This window comes from Misgurnus anguillicaudatus, chromosome 7 (assembly GCF_027580225.2).
Source record: "Misgurnus anguillicaudatus chromosome 7, ASM2758022v2, whole genome shotgun sequence".
Taxonomy (NCBI): Eukaryota; Metazoa; Chordata; class Actinopteri; order Cypriniformes; family Cobitidae; genus Misgurnus; species Misgurnus anguillicaudatus.
Genome location: NC_073343.2, coordinates 6,077,862 through 6,094,240, shown reverse-complemented (window position 1 = coordinate 6,094,240; position 16,379 = coordinate 6,077,862). Strand labels below are relative to the sequence as shown.

The 16,379-nt window shown below is 38.1% G+C and overlaps 2 protein-coding genes and 1 long non-coding RNA gene across 6 annotated transcripts in view; 2 read left to right on the top strand and 1 right to left on the bottom strand.

Annotated features, from left to right (window-relative positions):
- The window catches only part of LOC129441453 (uncharacterized), a 66,707-nt gene that overhangs the window by 28,468 nt on the left and 21,860 nt on the right, over positions 1-16,379 (top strand). Inside the window, exon 4 of one of the 4 annotated variants that reach the window (XM_073869304.1) lies at positions 2,783-2,987. The exons of 2 other annotated variants lie outside the window; for them this stretch is intronic. In XM_073869304.1, the coding sequence (XP_073725405.1) occupies positions 2,783-2,987 (205 nt within the window). Of the gene's footprint in view, positions 1-2,782; positions 2,988-16,379 lie in introns of those variants that run through there. One more of the 4 variants, XM_073869306.1, reaches the window with a different exon arrangement.
- Positions 3,062-3,911, top strand: LOC141365167 (uncharacterized). Its single transcript, XR_012370340.1, has 3 exons — positions 3,062-3,198; positions 3,324-3,487; positions 3,692-3,911. It is a non-coding gene; the product is annotated as an uncharacterized lncRNA (long non-coding RNA).
- On the bottom strand, positions 7,969-15,709 carry LOC141365419 (uncharacterized). The gene is made up of 22 exons (XM_073870029.1): positions 13,766-15,709; positions 12,579-12,651; positions 12,371-12,437; positions 12,183-12,276; positions 12,028-12,092; positions 11,882-11,937; positions 11,658-11,749; positions 11,215-11,544; positions 10,772-11,101; positions 10,329-10,658; positions 9,940-10,209; positions 9,763-9,811; positions 9,549-9,615; positions 9,397-9,455; positions 9,243-9,264; positions 9,085-9,146; positions 8,881-8,953; positions 8,743-8,786; positions 8,552-8,597; positions 8,393-8,451; positions 8,214-8,277; positions 7,969-8,114 (listed from the first exon to the last, which is right to left on the bottom strand). Exons 1-22 carry the CDS (start codon positions 13,989-13,991, stop codon positions 8,046-8,048), a joined length of 2,547 nt encoding a protein of 848 aa, XP_073726130.1. The 5' UTR covers positions 13,992-15,709; the 3' UTR covers positions 7,969-8,045.

The window sequence follows — 16,379 nt, the reverse complement described above, 5'->3', positions numbered from 1 at the left end:
GTAACGGGCTCCAGCCAACTTTGGTGTAATGTCATCTAATGTAGGCAAAGGATAGTGTGGCCGCTTTATAGCCTTATTAAGATCCCGTGGATCTAGACATACTCTCAGCTTGCCAGTTTTGGGCTTCTCGACTACGCAGAGGGCGTTTACCCAATCTGTTGGCTCCGTCTCTTTCACAATGATACCTTGCTCCTCCATGGAGTCCAACTCTTCTTTCAGACGGTCTCGCAGGGCAAAAGGAACTCTCCTTGGTGGGTGAATGACTGGCGTGGCTGCTGGGTCCAACGGAATGTTGCATTCTCCAGGAAAAAGACCAATGCCTGTAAACACATCAGCAAAGTCATCTACAATCGACTCCGAATCTTTCACTGGGGAGGATACAGATAGCACCAGCTTAATCATGTCCAAGTCTAAACATGCTTTTAATCCGAGCACAGGTGGTGACTGGGTATCCACAATAAAGAAGTCCAGTGACATGGCATTTTCTTTATATTTGCAGTGCAGTTGGCATGTGCCTGTAACTGAAAGTGGTTGTCCACCATATCCTGTGAGCTTTTTGTGGGTATGCTGCATCTTTGTTGGAATATTTTTGAAGACCCTCTCTGGTATTACATTAACCTGAGCACCCGTGTCGAGCTTAAATTTCAAAGGCGAGCCATATCCTTTTATTTCAACTTCAGCAAAAGCTTGCTCGGATGAAGTAATGGTGTTTGGGACACAGTCAATAAAGAATTCACTACTCACATCTGGGTATCCGTCCTCAGGTTTATTGTCACTTACAATGTGCACAGATTTGGACTTTGACTTGCAAACCTTTGCAAAATGATTCCACTTTCCACATTTAGCACACTGCTTTCCTTTTGCTGGACATGTCTCTTTTCTTTTGTGCTCCTTTCCACAGTATCCGCATGTATGGAGGCGTTCTGTGTGCACGCTGTTCGTCTTTGCGCTGTTCTGCCAGCTCTTACGTACTTTTGCATGCTTTCCTATTGCGTGCACGTGTTGCTCCTGATTTGCATTTGTGCTACCTATTGCCATACTTCTCATCTGAGCCTGTGCAACCTCATGCAATCTGGCAATGTCGATTGCTTTTTCTAATGTTAATTCAGCACCCTGATTGAGTAGTTTCTCTCGAACATGTGGGGAATAAATGCCGAAAACGACACGGTCTCTCACCATCTCCTCTGGATTAGTGTAGCCACAATCTTTAACGAGCAGTCTGAGCTCGGTGACGAACTGATCGAATGTTTCCGTGGCACATTGTGTTTTCTCATTGAACTTGTATCTAGCGAAAATTGGGTTCGCCTTTGGCACTACGTAAGCTTCAAATTTGTCATAATAAGTTTTTAGCAACTTAGCTTCATCATCGGTGAGAGTCCATGTGTTATAAATATCCCGTCATTTCTCCCCGACCCATAGAAGCAGGTAGCTGCACTTCTCCGTCTCCTCTTTGCGGCGAAGCGGTCCTGAATACATCAGTTCAACGTGCTGCTTAAACTTTCTCCATGCATCGGGAAGATTCTGTGATTCCCAATACATTTTCGCGATTCACTCTGACACCATGTATTATTTTGAAAAGATGACGAGACCCTTTTTATCCTTTAACACATGTGGTGAACTTTTTATTCTGCTTCTCTGCAATACACAGCATCACATCCTATTCCCCCACTGCCCACTAGTGTCCATTTTCAGGAACTACATAACCCATCAGAATTATAAATTTATATTCAACAACTTGAATATTACAGGGACATATTATGAAAATCAGATTTTTTTTCTGAAGTGCTTTAATTTGGTCCCCAGTGCTTATATCAATCTAGAAAATGTGAAAAAAATCAACCCAGTAACTTACTTTTGGTAAACCATTCTCTGCAAGCATGTGAAAAAATAGGTCATTGAAATTTGGCTCCCCTTGTGATGTCAGAATGGGATAGTACCGTCCCTTAATCTGCACTATCCAACCATTTAGTGCCATTTAGTGCAGAGATCAGCTCATTTGCATTAAAACGGCACATTTTTTGCTCACTCCTAAAACGTGGCAATTTTAACATGTTATAATAAATTATCTGTGGGGGTTTTTTTTTAGCTAAAACTTCAAATATTTACTCTGAAGACACCAAAGATTTATTTGACATCCGATAAAAGTCTTGTGAAATGTCCCCTTTAAAAAAAATAAAGGGTTTTCACAGTGATGTTATAGAAAAAACATTATATGCTATCTGTTGATTCATAATAACCTTTCTTCACTACAAAGAATCTTTTGTAAAACAAAAATGTTAAGGTTATTTACTGAACCATGTAGCCAAAAAAGTTATTTTGTATAGCGTCATACAGCACCTTTATTTTTTTTTTTTTTGTGGATATTAAACTTTTTTTATAGAACCATACAGCCTGACAGAAGTCTTTAAAGCAGTGGTTCTCAAACTGGGGTCCGGGGCCCCCAGGGGGGCCGCGATATGGTGCCAGGGGGGCCCCAGTTTTATGACATTTTATAAAATACATTAATTTATCATGAATTCTGTGACAAAATCTGTTAAATTAAACCTAAAAAAAATAACGCATCACTATTTTGTATAATTTAATGTTTTGTTTAATTCAAATGTCAAGTTTTAGAACTGTTTTTTGTCATAGATTTTCTTTGGGGGGGCACAAAGGGGGCCATCCGCTGAAAAAGTTTGAGAACGACTTCTTTAAAGAACCTTTATTTAAAGCTGTCTAGGCTCTGCATTAGAAAGCATAGAACTGTATTCAATAGTGCACTGTATCAATTTCTTGTGTAAAGAGATATTGCCGCCAGGAACTGTTTGGTTTCAGTAAAAAGCTACACGGACCCAAACAGAGTCATTAAAATAGGCGACTTTGGATTGGCCCGTGATGTGTACAAGAATGACTACAGGGAAAAGGGTGAAGGTTTATTTCCTGTACGCTGGATGTCACCAGAGAATTTAACAGATGGAATTTTCAACAAATTCTCGGATGTCTGGTAAATATTGACAATATTGCAGTTACATTTTTTGGTAGTATTCATATCATAAAAATTTTATTTGCATATTTTCAGGGCGTTTGGGGTTCTCCTGTGGGAGATTATGACATTACAGTAGGAAATCTTCCATATCCAACATACACCAACCATGAAGTCTTAAGCTACATTAATGCCGGTGGACGATTGCCTTTACCAACAGGGTGTCCTAAGAGTTTGTGAGTTCAATAAACAATCGTTAAATGTGTTGACTGAAAACAAAGACATAACAATTGCTTTAAACATGTATTGTATTGTTTGTATTGTATTATATCATGTTTTGTTTTATTATATTATATTATAGGTACAATCTGATGATGGACTGTTGGAAAAAGGGGCCACATGAAAGGCCAAGCTTCCAGGACCTACAGGAAACCCTGCATAAATTGCGAGTTTACGAAGCAGATCAAATAAAATAGGATAAAAATTTGATTGCATGTCATGTAAACCAAGCATACCAAGAAGATGGTAAGAAACAAGCATGTTGAAATGTTTTCTATCTCTTCTTTTATATAGAACCACTTCGTATTGTCAATATATAAGCTTTCCTTTTCACCTAAAAAAACATTATGATTAGGTTTCTCAAAATCCTCTGGATTAAATTGCATTGCAAACTTAACCTATTTGGCTAATTGGTACAAATGAACTAGTGTCTGTTTTTGGTTTTGTCAGAGGAGGAGGTCTGCACAAGGGTGGATGAAGATGAAGATGTAGAAACAGGACTTTCTCCTGTGCTCAACAACGATGGACTGAATTACTTCATGTATCGAGCTGAGAGTCCAGACAGTGTCAGAACAGACAATTCCACACTGTCAGAGGACAGATAAGACTAGGAAACCACATTTCACAAGACTTTTTTTAGATGTCAAATAAACATCTGGTGTCCCCAGAATATGTATGTGAAGTTTTAGCTCAAAATACCATCTAGATCATTTATTATAACATGTTAAAATTGACAGTGAAAATGTGCCGTTTTGGGTGTGTCCTATAAAATGCAAATGAGCTGATCTCGGCACTGAATGGCAGTGCTGTGGTTGGATAGTGCAGATGATAGGGCGGTATTATCCTCTTCTGACATCACATGGGGAGCCAAACTTCAATTAGCTATTTTTTCACATGTTTGCAGAGAATGGTTTACCAAAACTAAGTTACTGGGTTGATCTTTTTTCACATTTTCTAGGTTGATAGAAGCACTGGGTACCCAATTATAGCACTTAAACATGAAACAAGTCAGATTTTCATGATATGTCCCCTTTAAAAGTAACATTACGTATACGTATACATATCAGATGCACTAAAGCTACAAAACAGTACTAAATTTGCTTTAGATATATTTAAAAAAGGTCATTCTAATGGTAAATTAAACTCCGTTCCGCATTTAAGCTTTCAATGCTATGACCTTCATGCTGCTGCTTCCTCAAACCCATTCCATTTGGCTCATTAGAGTCGATATAATTTAAACTCCATTTCGTGTTTTCACTACTTTCGCCTGTTGCACTCCTACAACAAAACAAGGTAAACAAAGCTCTTAGGCTATAAAACAATTGTTTAATGAAAAGGCAACAGAATACAAGAAAAGTGTATCTACTCCAGGAAATGTTTTGGACCCAGAATATAATTATTTTACAGTATTACAAATGTTACAGTGTTGTAAAAGTGTTACAAATTATTTTAATTTGAAAACTTCTCAACATCTGCCCTAGAAATGCCTATTAAGTGAAACAAATATAAGAACAAAATCCTGGTGTCCACTACAGAGGACATCAAATAAAAGTGATTTGTGAGGGTCAGAATAGCCTACTTTTTTGAAATACTGCTAAATTTAAAGTCTAGACTCTCATTTTGGAAAAAAATAATAATTATCAAATATATAATCAGCAGAAAAGTATTACTTAGTTCCCTTGTTGCCATAAAATGTAAAATCGCAACTGTCATTATTTTGAAAAGAAACTTTGTGTCCCCATGTAAGACCCAATAGGATGTCCTCTTGACCGAACAGTAGGATTGAAATAGTTTGAACAAATTGTGCTTGACTTAGAGGTCTGAAACTCATGTTCATTATACAGAAGACAAAAATGAATAGCTGGGACTCAGGTGGCTATATTGATATTTATTAATCATTACCATTTGACAGTAGCAGAATAAAAGTACAGTTTTTTCATTAGAAATCTTTACATATACTCTAAAAGTACTGGTTACAAAAAATATTTACTCAAGAAAATATAACAAATTAAATTTAATTCAATACTACGCACCTCTAATGTCAAGATGCACAGCTTATAACCATATATTAGGCCTACATACATCTGAATTATTCTTATGCCGCAAATGTTTCAATATTTATTTGTTTATATGAGTAAATCTTCACGTTATTTACAATAATCTACTTTATTTATATAAACTGTTATTTGTTGTAAGTCTAAGGGATGGTTTCCCGGACAGGGACTGGCTTGAGCCAGGACTAGGCCTTAGTTTAATTAGGAAATATAACTAGTTTTAACAAACATTAGTTAATGTATTACCTAACATGAACAAACCATCAGCAATACATTTGTTACAGTGTTTATTAATTTTTGTTAATGTTAGTTAATAGAAATAAAGCTTTAAATAGTTTGTTCATGTTAGTTTACACTGCATTAACTAACGTTAACAAGATTTCAATAAAGTCTTAGTAATTGTTCAATGTATTATTATCAAGATTAATAAATGCTTTATAAGTGCAGTTCATTATTAGTTCATGTTAACTAATGTAGTTAACTAGTGAACCTTATTGTAAAGTGTTACCAACATGCCTTACTTAAAACATTACTTGTGTGCATTTTGTGGCAAAACAAAGAGCCTCCATTTGGACAGCTCTTACATTTATTTTAGACTAGAACTAGTCCAATCCCTGTCCGGGAAATCGCCACAAAGTGTTTAAACATAATGAATAAAATGTCATTCAAAAAATGTGTGCTTGTGTGCTCCAACATTAAATGATTTGGATCTCACTATGAAAACCAACAGAAAAATTTAGTGTCAAGTAATGACATCAATTCAATATTTTAATTAAACAGGGCAAGTTTACCACCTGTTAGATACTGTAGATATTTTGGGGTGGTTTTCCATACAGGGCTTATCTTAGTCCCAGACTACAATGCATGTTTGAGTTGCCTTCATTTAACAAAAAACATTCTAAATATATTTAAAAACCTCTTGTATTGACATATCTTAACATATATCAGTGTCAATGTTTTGTTTTAAGATGCACCCTATATTGTTATTTTGTAAGGTATGTTTGTAAAAACTACTTAAATGTCACAAGACCTAGTCCTGGATTAATCTAATCCCTCTTTAGGAATCTGCCCCTTAATCAAATAAAATGTTTTAATATGTCGTTAGTTGACAAAAGATATGACCAAATTTAAGTAGTTTAAAACAATATTAAAAACAATACTTGAGACAAAACAATGGCACTGATATATGTTGAGATGTCAGTACAAAATGATGGCAGCTCACATTTGCATTTTAGTCTGGTACTAGAATAAGCCCATCTGGGAAACAGCCCTGTTGTGTCATATCAGATGTAGGTGGCTTCAGGTTCAGCTGTGATTTTGAGGTGTAGTTGTGGTCAGAGACAGATAAATCCTCCGATTTCGTTTCTGCATCACAGTTCAGGAGCATGTGGAAGGTCTCATCTTTACACCACATCACTTATCTGTGAAAATAATAAAACCATAAACATATTTTTACATTAGTACTTAAAATACATCATGAGAATTAATATATGATGGGATGATTATCTGAATATTTTTATGTGGCCGAAAGTCCCTCTCAGCCGGATGTAAGATGACAAAATGAATGCAATGGCGTCACATTCATTGGCGGCATATCATGGGATGCAAAGTTAAATGCTTGATCATCACAGATTTCATTGATTCTGGTTGACTCTATGGCTGCCGTCATCATTGAGCATCACACTGAACCGGAGCTGGATCTGTCAGTCTTTTCATGGCTCTTTGGGAACAAAAGGATGAGAAATGCAGAAAAAACAAGTTAGTTTGAAGGCTGCTGATATAATGTACAGTTTTTACAGTAAGATAGATGTGCGTTTGGTTCGGGTCAAGCTCACTATTGAAGTGAAAACATGTTTAGGCAATAAATCATGTGAACGCTTAGTTAAACATACGAGTCTTTAGACTAATCTTTTAACAAAACAATTAAAAAATGAATAAAATTAAATATTTAAAACGAATCCATATAAATCGACGAACAAAACGCGTTAATAATTCACTGTATAACACTTCATGATGCACGATTAGTATTTCTGTCTGCCACATCTTCACATAAAACTTCCAGCTTTGAGCTTCTTCATTGCTGGAGGATATACGGTTATCAAACAGAATATACAGCTGGCTGTCTGTAGCCATTTGGGAACCACGCGAAGAAACCCTGCAACTCATGACATCTGCTTATGAGTTAATGTTAATGTTATGTAAAATGTATGCCTGTAGATCCAGACATCTTGAATTGTTTACCTGTATTTTAAGCTTGAACACTGTACTCATCTGTAATCTAACCTGTTTAAATGTTACTATTAGAAAAGAATGGAGGACCTTTTGTCTGAGTCAAATTTCTTTCTCATTTTTTCTCATCAATTTTCTCTCTCTCTCTCAACTTTTTTCTCATTTTACACGTTGAATTCAGAAAGCTCTTCATATCACACAATCCTCAACGGATTGCTCTTAATAACATGGAGAGGACACGCATGTGACAGATTTCCCCCATCACCTCTGATACTGATAAGCTGTCATTATTGGTGAACTAAACCTGATCCCGGACAGGTTTTAACGTTTGAATCTGTTGCTTGACAGCAACTACAGGATGTGATTCTAAGAACCAAAGAAATAACAATGAAATCCAGCTAACTGAGTAATAAGTTTAAAAAGTTGTAAACGAATGATCTCAAGTTTCAGGTCTTTAAATTGTTTAATTGTATTTGGGGGGGGGGCTTCATTGAAGCTTTCTGCTGCTGCTCCCCTCAACTTCATTTTTTCTGAACTGACAAGCAAAACAGCTTTCTCTCCAGGCTGTCTATAGCACTGCTTATTGAAGGCTGTAAATAAAACAAATGGAGATTTAATGCATGTACGTCACTCTACATATTAAATATAACATGACACTTGTTATATTCAGGGCTCGGGTAAATTTTTACCTGTGAGACCGCAGTGCTAGACGAAGCCTGGAGAGTAGATGCACTCTGGGCTTGAAGTGCACGTCTATAAATACATAAAACACATTTCTTAATGACCAGCAATATTCTTCATTTCTGCAAATAGTCAAACATTAAACTTTTGTTAAAACTGAGATTTTGCTAGACTTGCTGAGACTTACTTAATAGCCCGATTTCTCCTTTGTCGTTGCCGCCTTTTCTGTCTCTTTCTTCGTTTTTGCTGCAAAGTAAACAAATAGAGATGTAATCATGTAATGCGTGCATATTACACTACACATTAGATATAAATTGGCAGTAGATATGTTTAGGTAAATTTCTACCTCTGAAAGAACAGCTGGTACTGGCTGCACTTGTGGATAGGAAGGTCTATAAATACATAAAACAATATAATTAACACCTGTTTTTACAAACATTCAGACGTTAAACAACTGCTGTCTATAAAAATGTTGAAACAGCTAAACATTACATTATAAATGTTTGAGTTAAAACAGAGAGAATTTGATAAACATACTGAGCTGGGGGCATGGTTCTCGCCCTTTTTCTTGTCTGTATCTCCTGTAAATATAAAGACACAAAGATTGAATGCATGTATATTACACTACATTTTACATATAGATTGACATTAGTTTTGTTTAGGACAAATTTTTACCTGTGACACAGCATCAGCATGGCGCTTGTGGGGCGCACATGCTGATGCTGGCTGCACTTGTGGAGGAGAAGGTCTATAAATACATAAAATAAAACAATATTGTTAAGAGCTGTTGCTGCAAATATTCAAACACTAACCGAATGCTGCCTATAAAAAGCATGTTACAAATGTTAAAGTTATTTTGCTAAAACTTGCTGAGCTGACTTTGCTGCCCGTCTTCGCTGTCTTTGCAGCCTTCGCTTCTCCCTTTTCTTTTTCTTTTTTTGCTGCAAATTAAACAAATAGAGATTAAATGCATGTATATTACACTACACATAAATTGGCAGTATATAGATATATGTAGGGTTCTGGTAAATTTCTACCTCTGAGACTGAGGTTGAAGGCCTAGAAAACACATAAAACAATATTGTTAAGACCTGTTGCTTCAAATATTCAAACACTAAGCACAAGTTTTCTATATAATAACTGTAAATGACCACAACTAAACATTATAAAAAGAGAATTTGTTAAACTTACTGAGCTACAGTCCTTCTGGCTTTTTTTGCCTCAACCTCCCCCTCATCAATTGTGTGTGGCTGTAAAAAAAACAGGGATTTAATGAATGCATAGCACACTACATTTTACATATTAATTGACATTAGTTATGTCTGACTCTGGTAAATGTTTACCTGTGACATGGCAGCAGCACGGCGCTTGAGGGACGCACGTGCTGGCTGCACTTGTGAAGAGGAAGGTCTATAAATACATAAAATAAAACAATATTGTTAAGAGCTGTTGCTGCAAATATTCCAACACTTAACATTTGCTATTTGTAAAATCCCTAAAGCAAAACGTTATTTTACAAATGTTCAACCTAAACACTTTAGAATTTGTTAAACTTACTGAGCTACTGAAGTACAAAGAGAAGTGGCCGGAGCAGCCCACGGTGGAACTGGCAGAGGAGCAAGAATAAAAGCAAGAATAAAAATAATGGCAGTAACACTAAAAATTATGATTTTGGGAACATTTGTGCATATAAGAAAAACTGTTTGAAATTTAAATAATTTTTAAATAACTTACAGATAACCGGCAACGGTCCGGCCATCAGCAGACACCGCAGAGGGGCGGGACCCCCAGAGGAGCGGGCACGGCCCCCAGAGGAGCGGGCGTGGCCCCCAGAGGAGAGGCCGCGGACCCCAGAGAAGCGGGCGCGACCACCAAAGGAGCGGGCGCGACCACCAAAGGAGCGGGCACGACCGCCAGAGGAGCGGGAGCGTCCGGGACCTGCCCTCTGCCGGCCCTCTGGCGGCCCTCTGCCAGTTGCACCCACAGACCCAGTCTCAGGCTGAGCTGAACCGGATAAGCAAGAATAAAAATAATGTCAGTAACACTAAAAGTTACGTTTTTAAGAACAATTGTGCATATAAGAAAAACTGATTGAAATTTAAATTAATTTTTTAATAACTTACAGATGTCCTCTGAGTTCTGGACCTGCTCAGCAGTTGCCGTCGGCAGGACCATCAACGGAGCGGCCGTCGGCAGGACCGCCAAAGGACCGGCCGACGGCAGCATCCGCTGAAGACCGGCCGACGGCACGACCGGCTGAGGGGCGGGACCCCCAGAGGAGCGGGTGCGGCCCCCAGCGGAGCGGGCACGACCGCCAGAGGAGCGGGCGCGACCGCCAGAGGAGCGGGCGCGACCGCCAGAGGAGCGGGCGCAACCGGGACCTGCCCTCTGCTGGCCCTCTGCCGGCCCTCTGCCGGTCGCACCCGCGGCCACAGTCTCAGGCTCCGCTGAACCTGATAAGCAAGAATAAAAATAATGTCAGTAACACTAAAAGTTACGATTTTAAGAACAATTGTGCATATAAGAAAAACTGATTGAAATTTAAATGAATTTTTTAATAACTTACAGATGTCCTCTGAGTTCTGGACCTGCTCAGCAGTTGCCGTCGGCAGGACCAGCAACGGAGCGGCCGTCGGCAGGACCGGCAAAGGACCGGCCGACGGCAGCACCCGCTGTGGACCGGCCGACGGCACAACCGGCTGAGGGGCGGAACCCCCAGAGGAGCGGACGCGACCCCCAGAGGAGCGGGTGCGGCCCCCAGAGGAGCAGGAGCAACCCCCAGAGGAGCGAGCGCGACCGCCAGAGGAGCGGGCGGGACCGGGACCTGCCCCCTGCCGGCCCTCTGGCGGCCCTCTGCCAGTCGCACCCGCGGACTCAGCCTCAGGCTGAGCTGAACCTGATAATCAAGAATAAAAATAATGTCAGTAACACTAAAAGTTACGATTTTAAGAACAATTGTGCATATAAGAAAAACTGATTGAAATTTAAATGAATTTTTTAATAACTTACAGATGTCCTCTGAGTTCTGGACCTGCTCAGCAGTTGCCGTCGGCAGGACCAGCAACGGAGCGGCCGTCGGCAGGACAGGCAAAGGAACGGCCGACGGCAGCACCCGCTGTGGACCGGCCGACGGCACGACCGGCTGAGAGGCGGGACCCCCAGAGGAGCGGGCGCGACCCCCAGAGGAGCGGGTGCGGCCCCCAGAGGAGCAGGAGCAACCCCCAGAGGAGCGGGCGCGACCGCCAGAGGAGCGGGCGGGACCGGGACCTGCCCTCTGCCGGCCCTCTGGCGGCCCTCTGCCAGTCGCACCCACGGACCCAGTGTCAGGCTGAGCTGAACCTGATAATCAAGAATAAAAATAATGTCAGTAACACTAAAAGTTACGATTTTAAGAACAATTGTGCATATAAGAAAAACTGATTGAAATTTAAATGAATTTTTTAATAACTTACAGATGTCCTCTGAGGACCGGACCGGCGGACGAGCGGCCATGGGTCGTCTGGTAACCCGGGCAGGTACCGGACATATGAGGGGGCGTACTGATCTATATATATATATAAATAAATATAAAAATATTCAGGGACTACCCAATTGCTGTTTACATTTTTACATAAACATGGCTAAAACAAATATTACAAATGATTAAGTAAAACAAAAGGTTAATAGCTGAACTCACGGAGCATTAGATTGCCTAAAGCTCGCATCCACCTCCTCACATGTCACAGTAACAGTCTGCAGGAAAAATAACAAACTGAGAATTAACAAATGATCATTAAACTACTTTTTAACTTAAAATTGAACGAGTTATGATCAAATTTAAACCTGCGAGATTTTCGCAGACGGAATCCTGCCCGGGCCTGACCTTCGCCCATTGGGCTGTCCAAAACCTAATAAGCAAGAATAAAAATTACAAGTTAAAGAACAATTGTGAAACCCTCAAATCTTAATAAATATGTATTACAACATTTCAAACTTACAGACTCCCCTGGACAAACCGCGGGACACAGAACCTTCTTGAGCCTCCAACAGACCTCCTGGAGGGAACTCCTCAACTAGCTTTGTCCCACTTGGCTGGAAATGCAGAAAACAGAGAATTAATACATGCACATTCAATTACTTTGTAACTTGGCACTAGTTATGATAAGGGCTCTGGTAAAACTCTAACCTGTGAAGCACAAGTGGGACGCTTGTGAGGAGTTAGTCCCAGGGATCCTGGATAGCTCATAGAAGGTCTATAAATACAAATACAAAACTTAATAAAACCTGTTTGTGCAAACACTCAAGTACAATGCAATTTTTTATTTACAGCTAAACATATTTTTTTGTTTAAAACATGTTTTAACAACGATATTACTGTGAATGTTTTATCTTACCCTTTACTGAGACCGCCTTCGTTTGATGCCGCAGAAAACTTTGAAACAAGTTTCTGGGCTTGAAACACTGGACCTGTATATGAAAAGCATTTTATGAGTTTTACAGTATAAGAGTTAAAGACCATTTTTTCTTCCAGTATATTGTCCAGAAGTGTCCATTTGAGATTAAGTCAGGTGTAAGAAGGACTTGCAATGTCAACAACATTAACAACGGTATTTGGTAACGCTTTATACTACGACCCGCAATGTACGGCATAATTAAATTGAATTTACAGCATAGCTATTTGTAACAACAGAGTAACTTTAAAGTACATACTTGTAGGTATAAGGTAACAATATATTTATTTTGGGGTAATAGGGTGGTAAAAATATGGAAAATTACTTTATAAATTATTTATAAGTATTTTAGAACTACAGTGTACCTATTGTAATATTACATGGTATGTACGACTTAGGCAAGTATCTGGGGAAATTATTTAATATTTTTTGTACATTTTTCTTATTCCCTACTTACTTGAAGAAGGTATATTGTATACAGTCAATGTCTACGAGCCACATCGTCAAATAAAATATAACAGCACATCACTTTTTAGTAGCCTATATTACTGATATGATTTAAATAGCAAAAATCCAGCTGATTTATAATAATATCGCCCCTTAGTCATACATACCAAGTAATATTACAATAGTTACCCTGTACCCTTACAAAAAATGTTCTGTGGTAATCATGTGGTATTTAACTCTGTCCAAAAGCTTTGGTTTTACCACACAAAAACAACAGAAAACCCACATATGGCATCTAATGGTAAATTCGTGTGATACAATACCATTTTTACCACCTTATTACCCCAAACGTATCATATTGTTCCCTTATTACCTACAAGTATTATGTACTGTAAAGGTACTCTGTTGTTACAAATAGGTACGTTGTGAATTCTGTTTAATTACCCGGTACATTGCGGGTCTTGATATGAAGCGTTACCCATGTTTTTAAAGTAACTGTCAAGTTTTTAAGTTAACGTTAGTATAGTAGCAAAACGATAACTGAGTTTTACACTTTACACGACTTTTTAGTTACAGATACTGACTCACTTACACAGTTCATGTCAAACTCTGATTAACACAAATATAATAAACACATCTCATTTTACTTTATAGTTAATAACAGAAGAAATGGGTTTACTTACAGGTCTCTCTCGCGGTGTCCGAAATACGGTGAACCGGCATCACCGCGGACTCCACAGCTGGCATCCGAGAACGCCTGCTGTATTGTCCGCGGTGGACCTTCGGTTGACCGCTAGGCTGGTGTCCCAAGAAAGAGACCAGCCAATTGTACATGGCCAAAAAAACCCGCGCGATTAGCCGGAATGGCCGGCTAACCGCAGAGGGCTTTTTTGGCCGTCTATAAATCATTGAGAAAAAAAAGAAATAAAAAACAAACACACGAACACACACCAAAATCAAACTAACACACGCTCAAAACAAAACAAAAACACGCAAAACACACAAATTAAACTAAAAAACGAAATACAACGAAATAGCAATGAAGAGCAACAGCAACGTCAACCAAAATCTCCTAACTTTAAACCCACGAATTTTCTGGAATTTGTGCGCTCTTATATAGCCCTCTTACAGTGACGAAATAATCACACGTGCTTACAGTTCCATTAGCGTCACTTTTACTGTGACATCACCTTGTGCGCCATAGAAATAGTTTAACCACTTAACTGTCGTAGAGGAACACCTAGGTTTACTATTTTGGATGTAAATGTTTGTTGAATCATGACAAACTATATATGTTTGGAAAGGTCGAAGCATCTAGAATACATATTTCAGCAGTGTTTTATAAAATAAATTATGTAGGGAGAGTAATTGATTCATTTATGAAGAGAGTGTGCTTCAAAAGATTTATATCCTGCTAAATGTCACTGTCCCAACGGTGGGATGCTTACAATTACTTCAGTGTTTTGCATGAATTCTTATCCAATCATGACCAACTGTATATCAATGGAAAGCTCTAAGAGGGTAGTTTTCATTCATCATCATCATTTTGGGAAAAGATTGACATAGTGTGAGTCATTTTCTAAAAGGTCAAGCGGGCCCACATTGTTTTTACATATTTAAAACACTAATACCCTATCCAAAACCTAAAAATCTTGACAAACTATACATCTTTGGAAAGCTCTAAGAGTGTAGTTTCCATATTTCATCACAAGTTTTGGAAAATTATGACGTAGTCAGAGTCAGTTTCTAAAACGTCACGGGCCACAGGTGGACCCAATTTGTTTTTACATATGTATAGCACTAATACCCTGTTCTAAACCTAGAAAACCCAGTCAAACTATATATCTTTGGAAAGCTCTTAGAGTGCAGTTTTCATATTTCATCAAAATTTTGGGAAAGAAATGACGTAGTGAGAGTCAATTTCTAAAAGGTCAACATGTAGGCCCAATTTGTTTTTACATATTTCTAAACCTCTACTCTAAACCTAAAAAATCTTGATAAACTATATATCACTGGAAAGCTCTCAGAATGTAGTTTTCATATTTCAAGGTCATCTGATGATAGAAATAATGTAGTGACAGTTTTTAGTTACATGACCCCACCCCCCATAGGAATGCATATAAATTTTATATATTCATAACACTATATCCTGGTCTACACAGTCTCACCCCATGGCGTCAATATTTGAGATAGATATATTACAGAGAAAAACTATAGACCATTTTGCCAGATGTAAACAACACTGGTCCAAAAGCACTTCCTCTTGTTTTACATTTTTTTAAGTTAATATTTATTTTACATTTTAATTCAATTAATATTAATATTTTGTTCAGTGTTAAAAAACTGAAACAGGAAGTCTTCTGGATCAGTGTTGTTTCTTGCAAAATGGTCTATAAACATTCTCCATTAAATTGTCCTTCGACCCAAAGCTAGGCCTGTCATATAAACACATAAATATTAGCCATATATAACATCATTTTAATTATCATTGCAGTATTTCGTACTGTCTTTACTATATATGAAGTGTTTTCTATAGGTTATGTTTGTATTGTAATTACTTGTTGTTGTTAACTGTAAGACTCTTTTATTTTTAACATTCAGTAACATTTATCTCTGACTATATAATTCTTATAAAATAAACCCTAATTATCATCCGAACGAATATAGTGACCGGGTATTGTTTACATATTAGTTGCTTAAATAGGTGTGGGCTAAACATTCCCCAAATCCATTCACAAAGTTAAAACGTAGAAAATGGATTAAGGTTCACAGTGTTGGGCAGAAACTAGTAACTAGTTACTTTAATAATATTACTTTCCTTGGTAACTGGTAGTGTAATGATTTACTAAAAAACAGATATATTACAGTTACCATCCAAATAGGGCTAGTTGCTAGTTACATGTTTGTCACCTGCTTGAGCCTGTTGCAAATTATGGTATACATGTTACAGCTTTATTACATTACATAACTTGTTTAACAAATAGTTTGAGGCTGTTGTACTCTTCATTTATCTGCAACTTTCATGGATTCACAGACTCACAAACTTTTATGCTGGGGTGTGCAATTGAAAAGTAATATAACTAGTAGTGTAACTAATTACTTTTGGCTAGTAAGTACATTTACATTTAGCAGACGGTTTAATCCAAAGCGATTTACAAATGAGGTGGAAGATACATAATTGCTCTGAATCTTGTCTCGGTCAACCTAACACAGTACATGAGGCATGGTTATTTTTTATATAATGAAAGAACAGAATAAGAGAAAAAGTAAGTAGCAATGCAGGCTCAGGTGTAAATA

What these genes read in the sequence shown, in the direction of transcription:
- LOC141365419 (XM_073870029.1), bottom strand. Translation starts at nt 13,991, where the DNA reads ATGATTTATAGACGGCCAAAAAAGCCCTCTGCGGTTAGCCGGCCATTC. An exon ending in CCAGAACTCAGAGGACATCT is followed by an intron (nt 10,210 to 10,328) that starts GTAAGTTATTAA and finishes TATCCGGTTCAG; the next exon opens with CTCAGCCTGAGACTGGGTCT. An exon ending in TACCAGCTGTTCTTTCAGAG is followed by an intron (nt 8,452 to 8,551) that starts GTAGAAATTTAC and finishes TTTACTTTGCAG; the next exon opens with CAAAAACGAAGAAAGAGACA.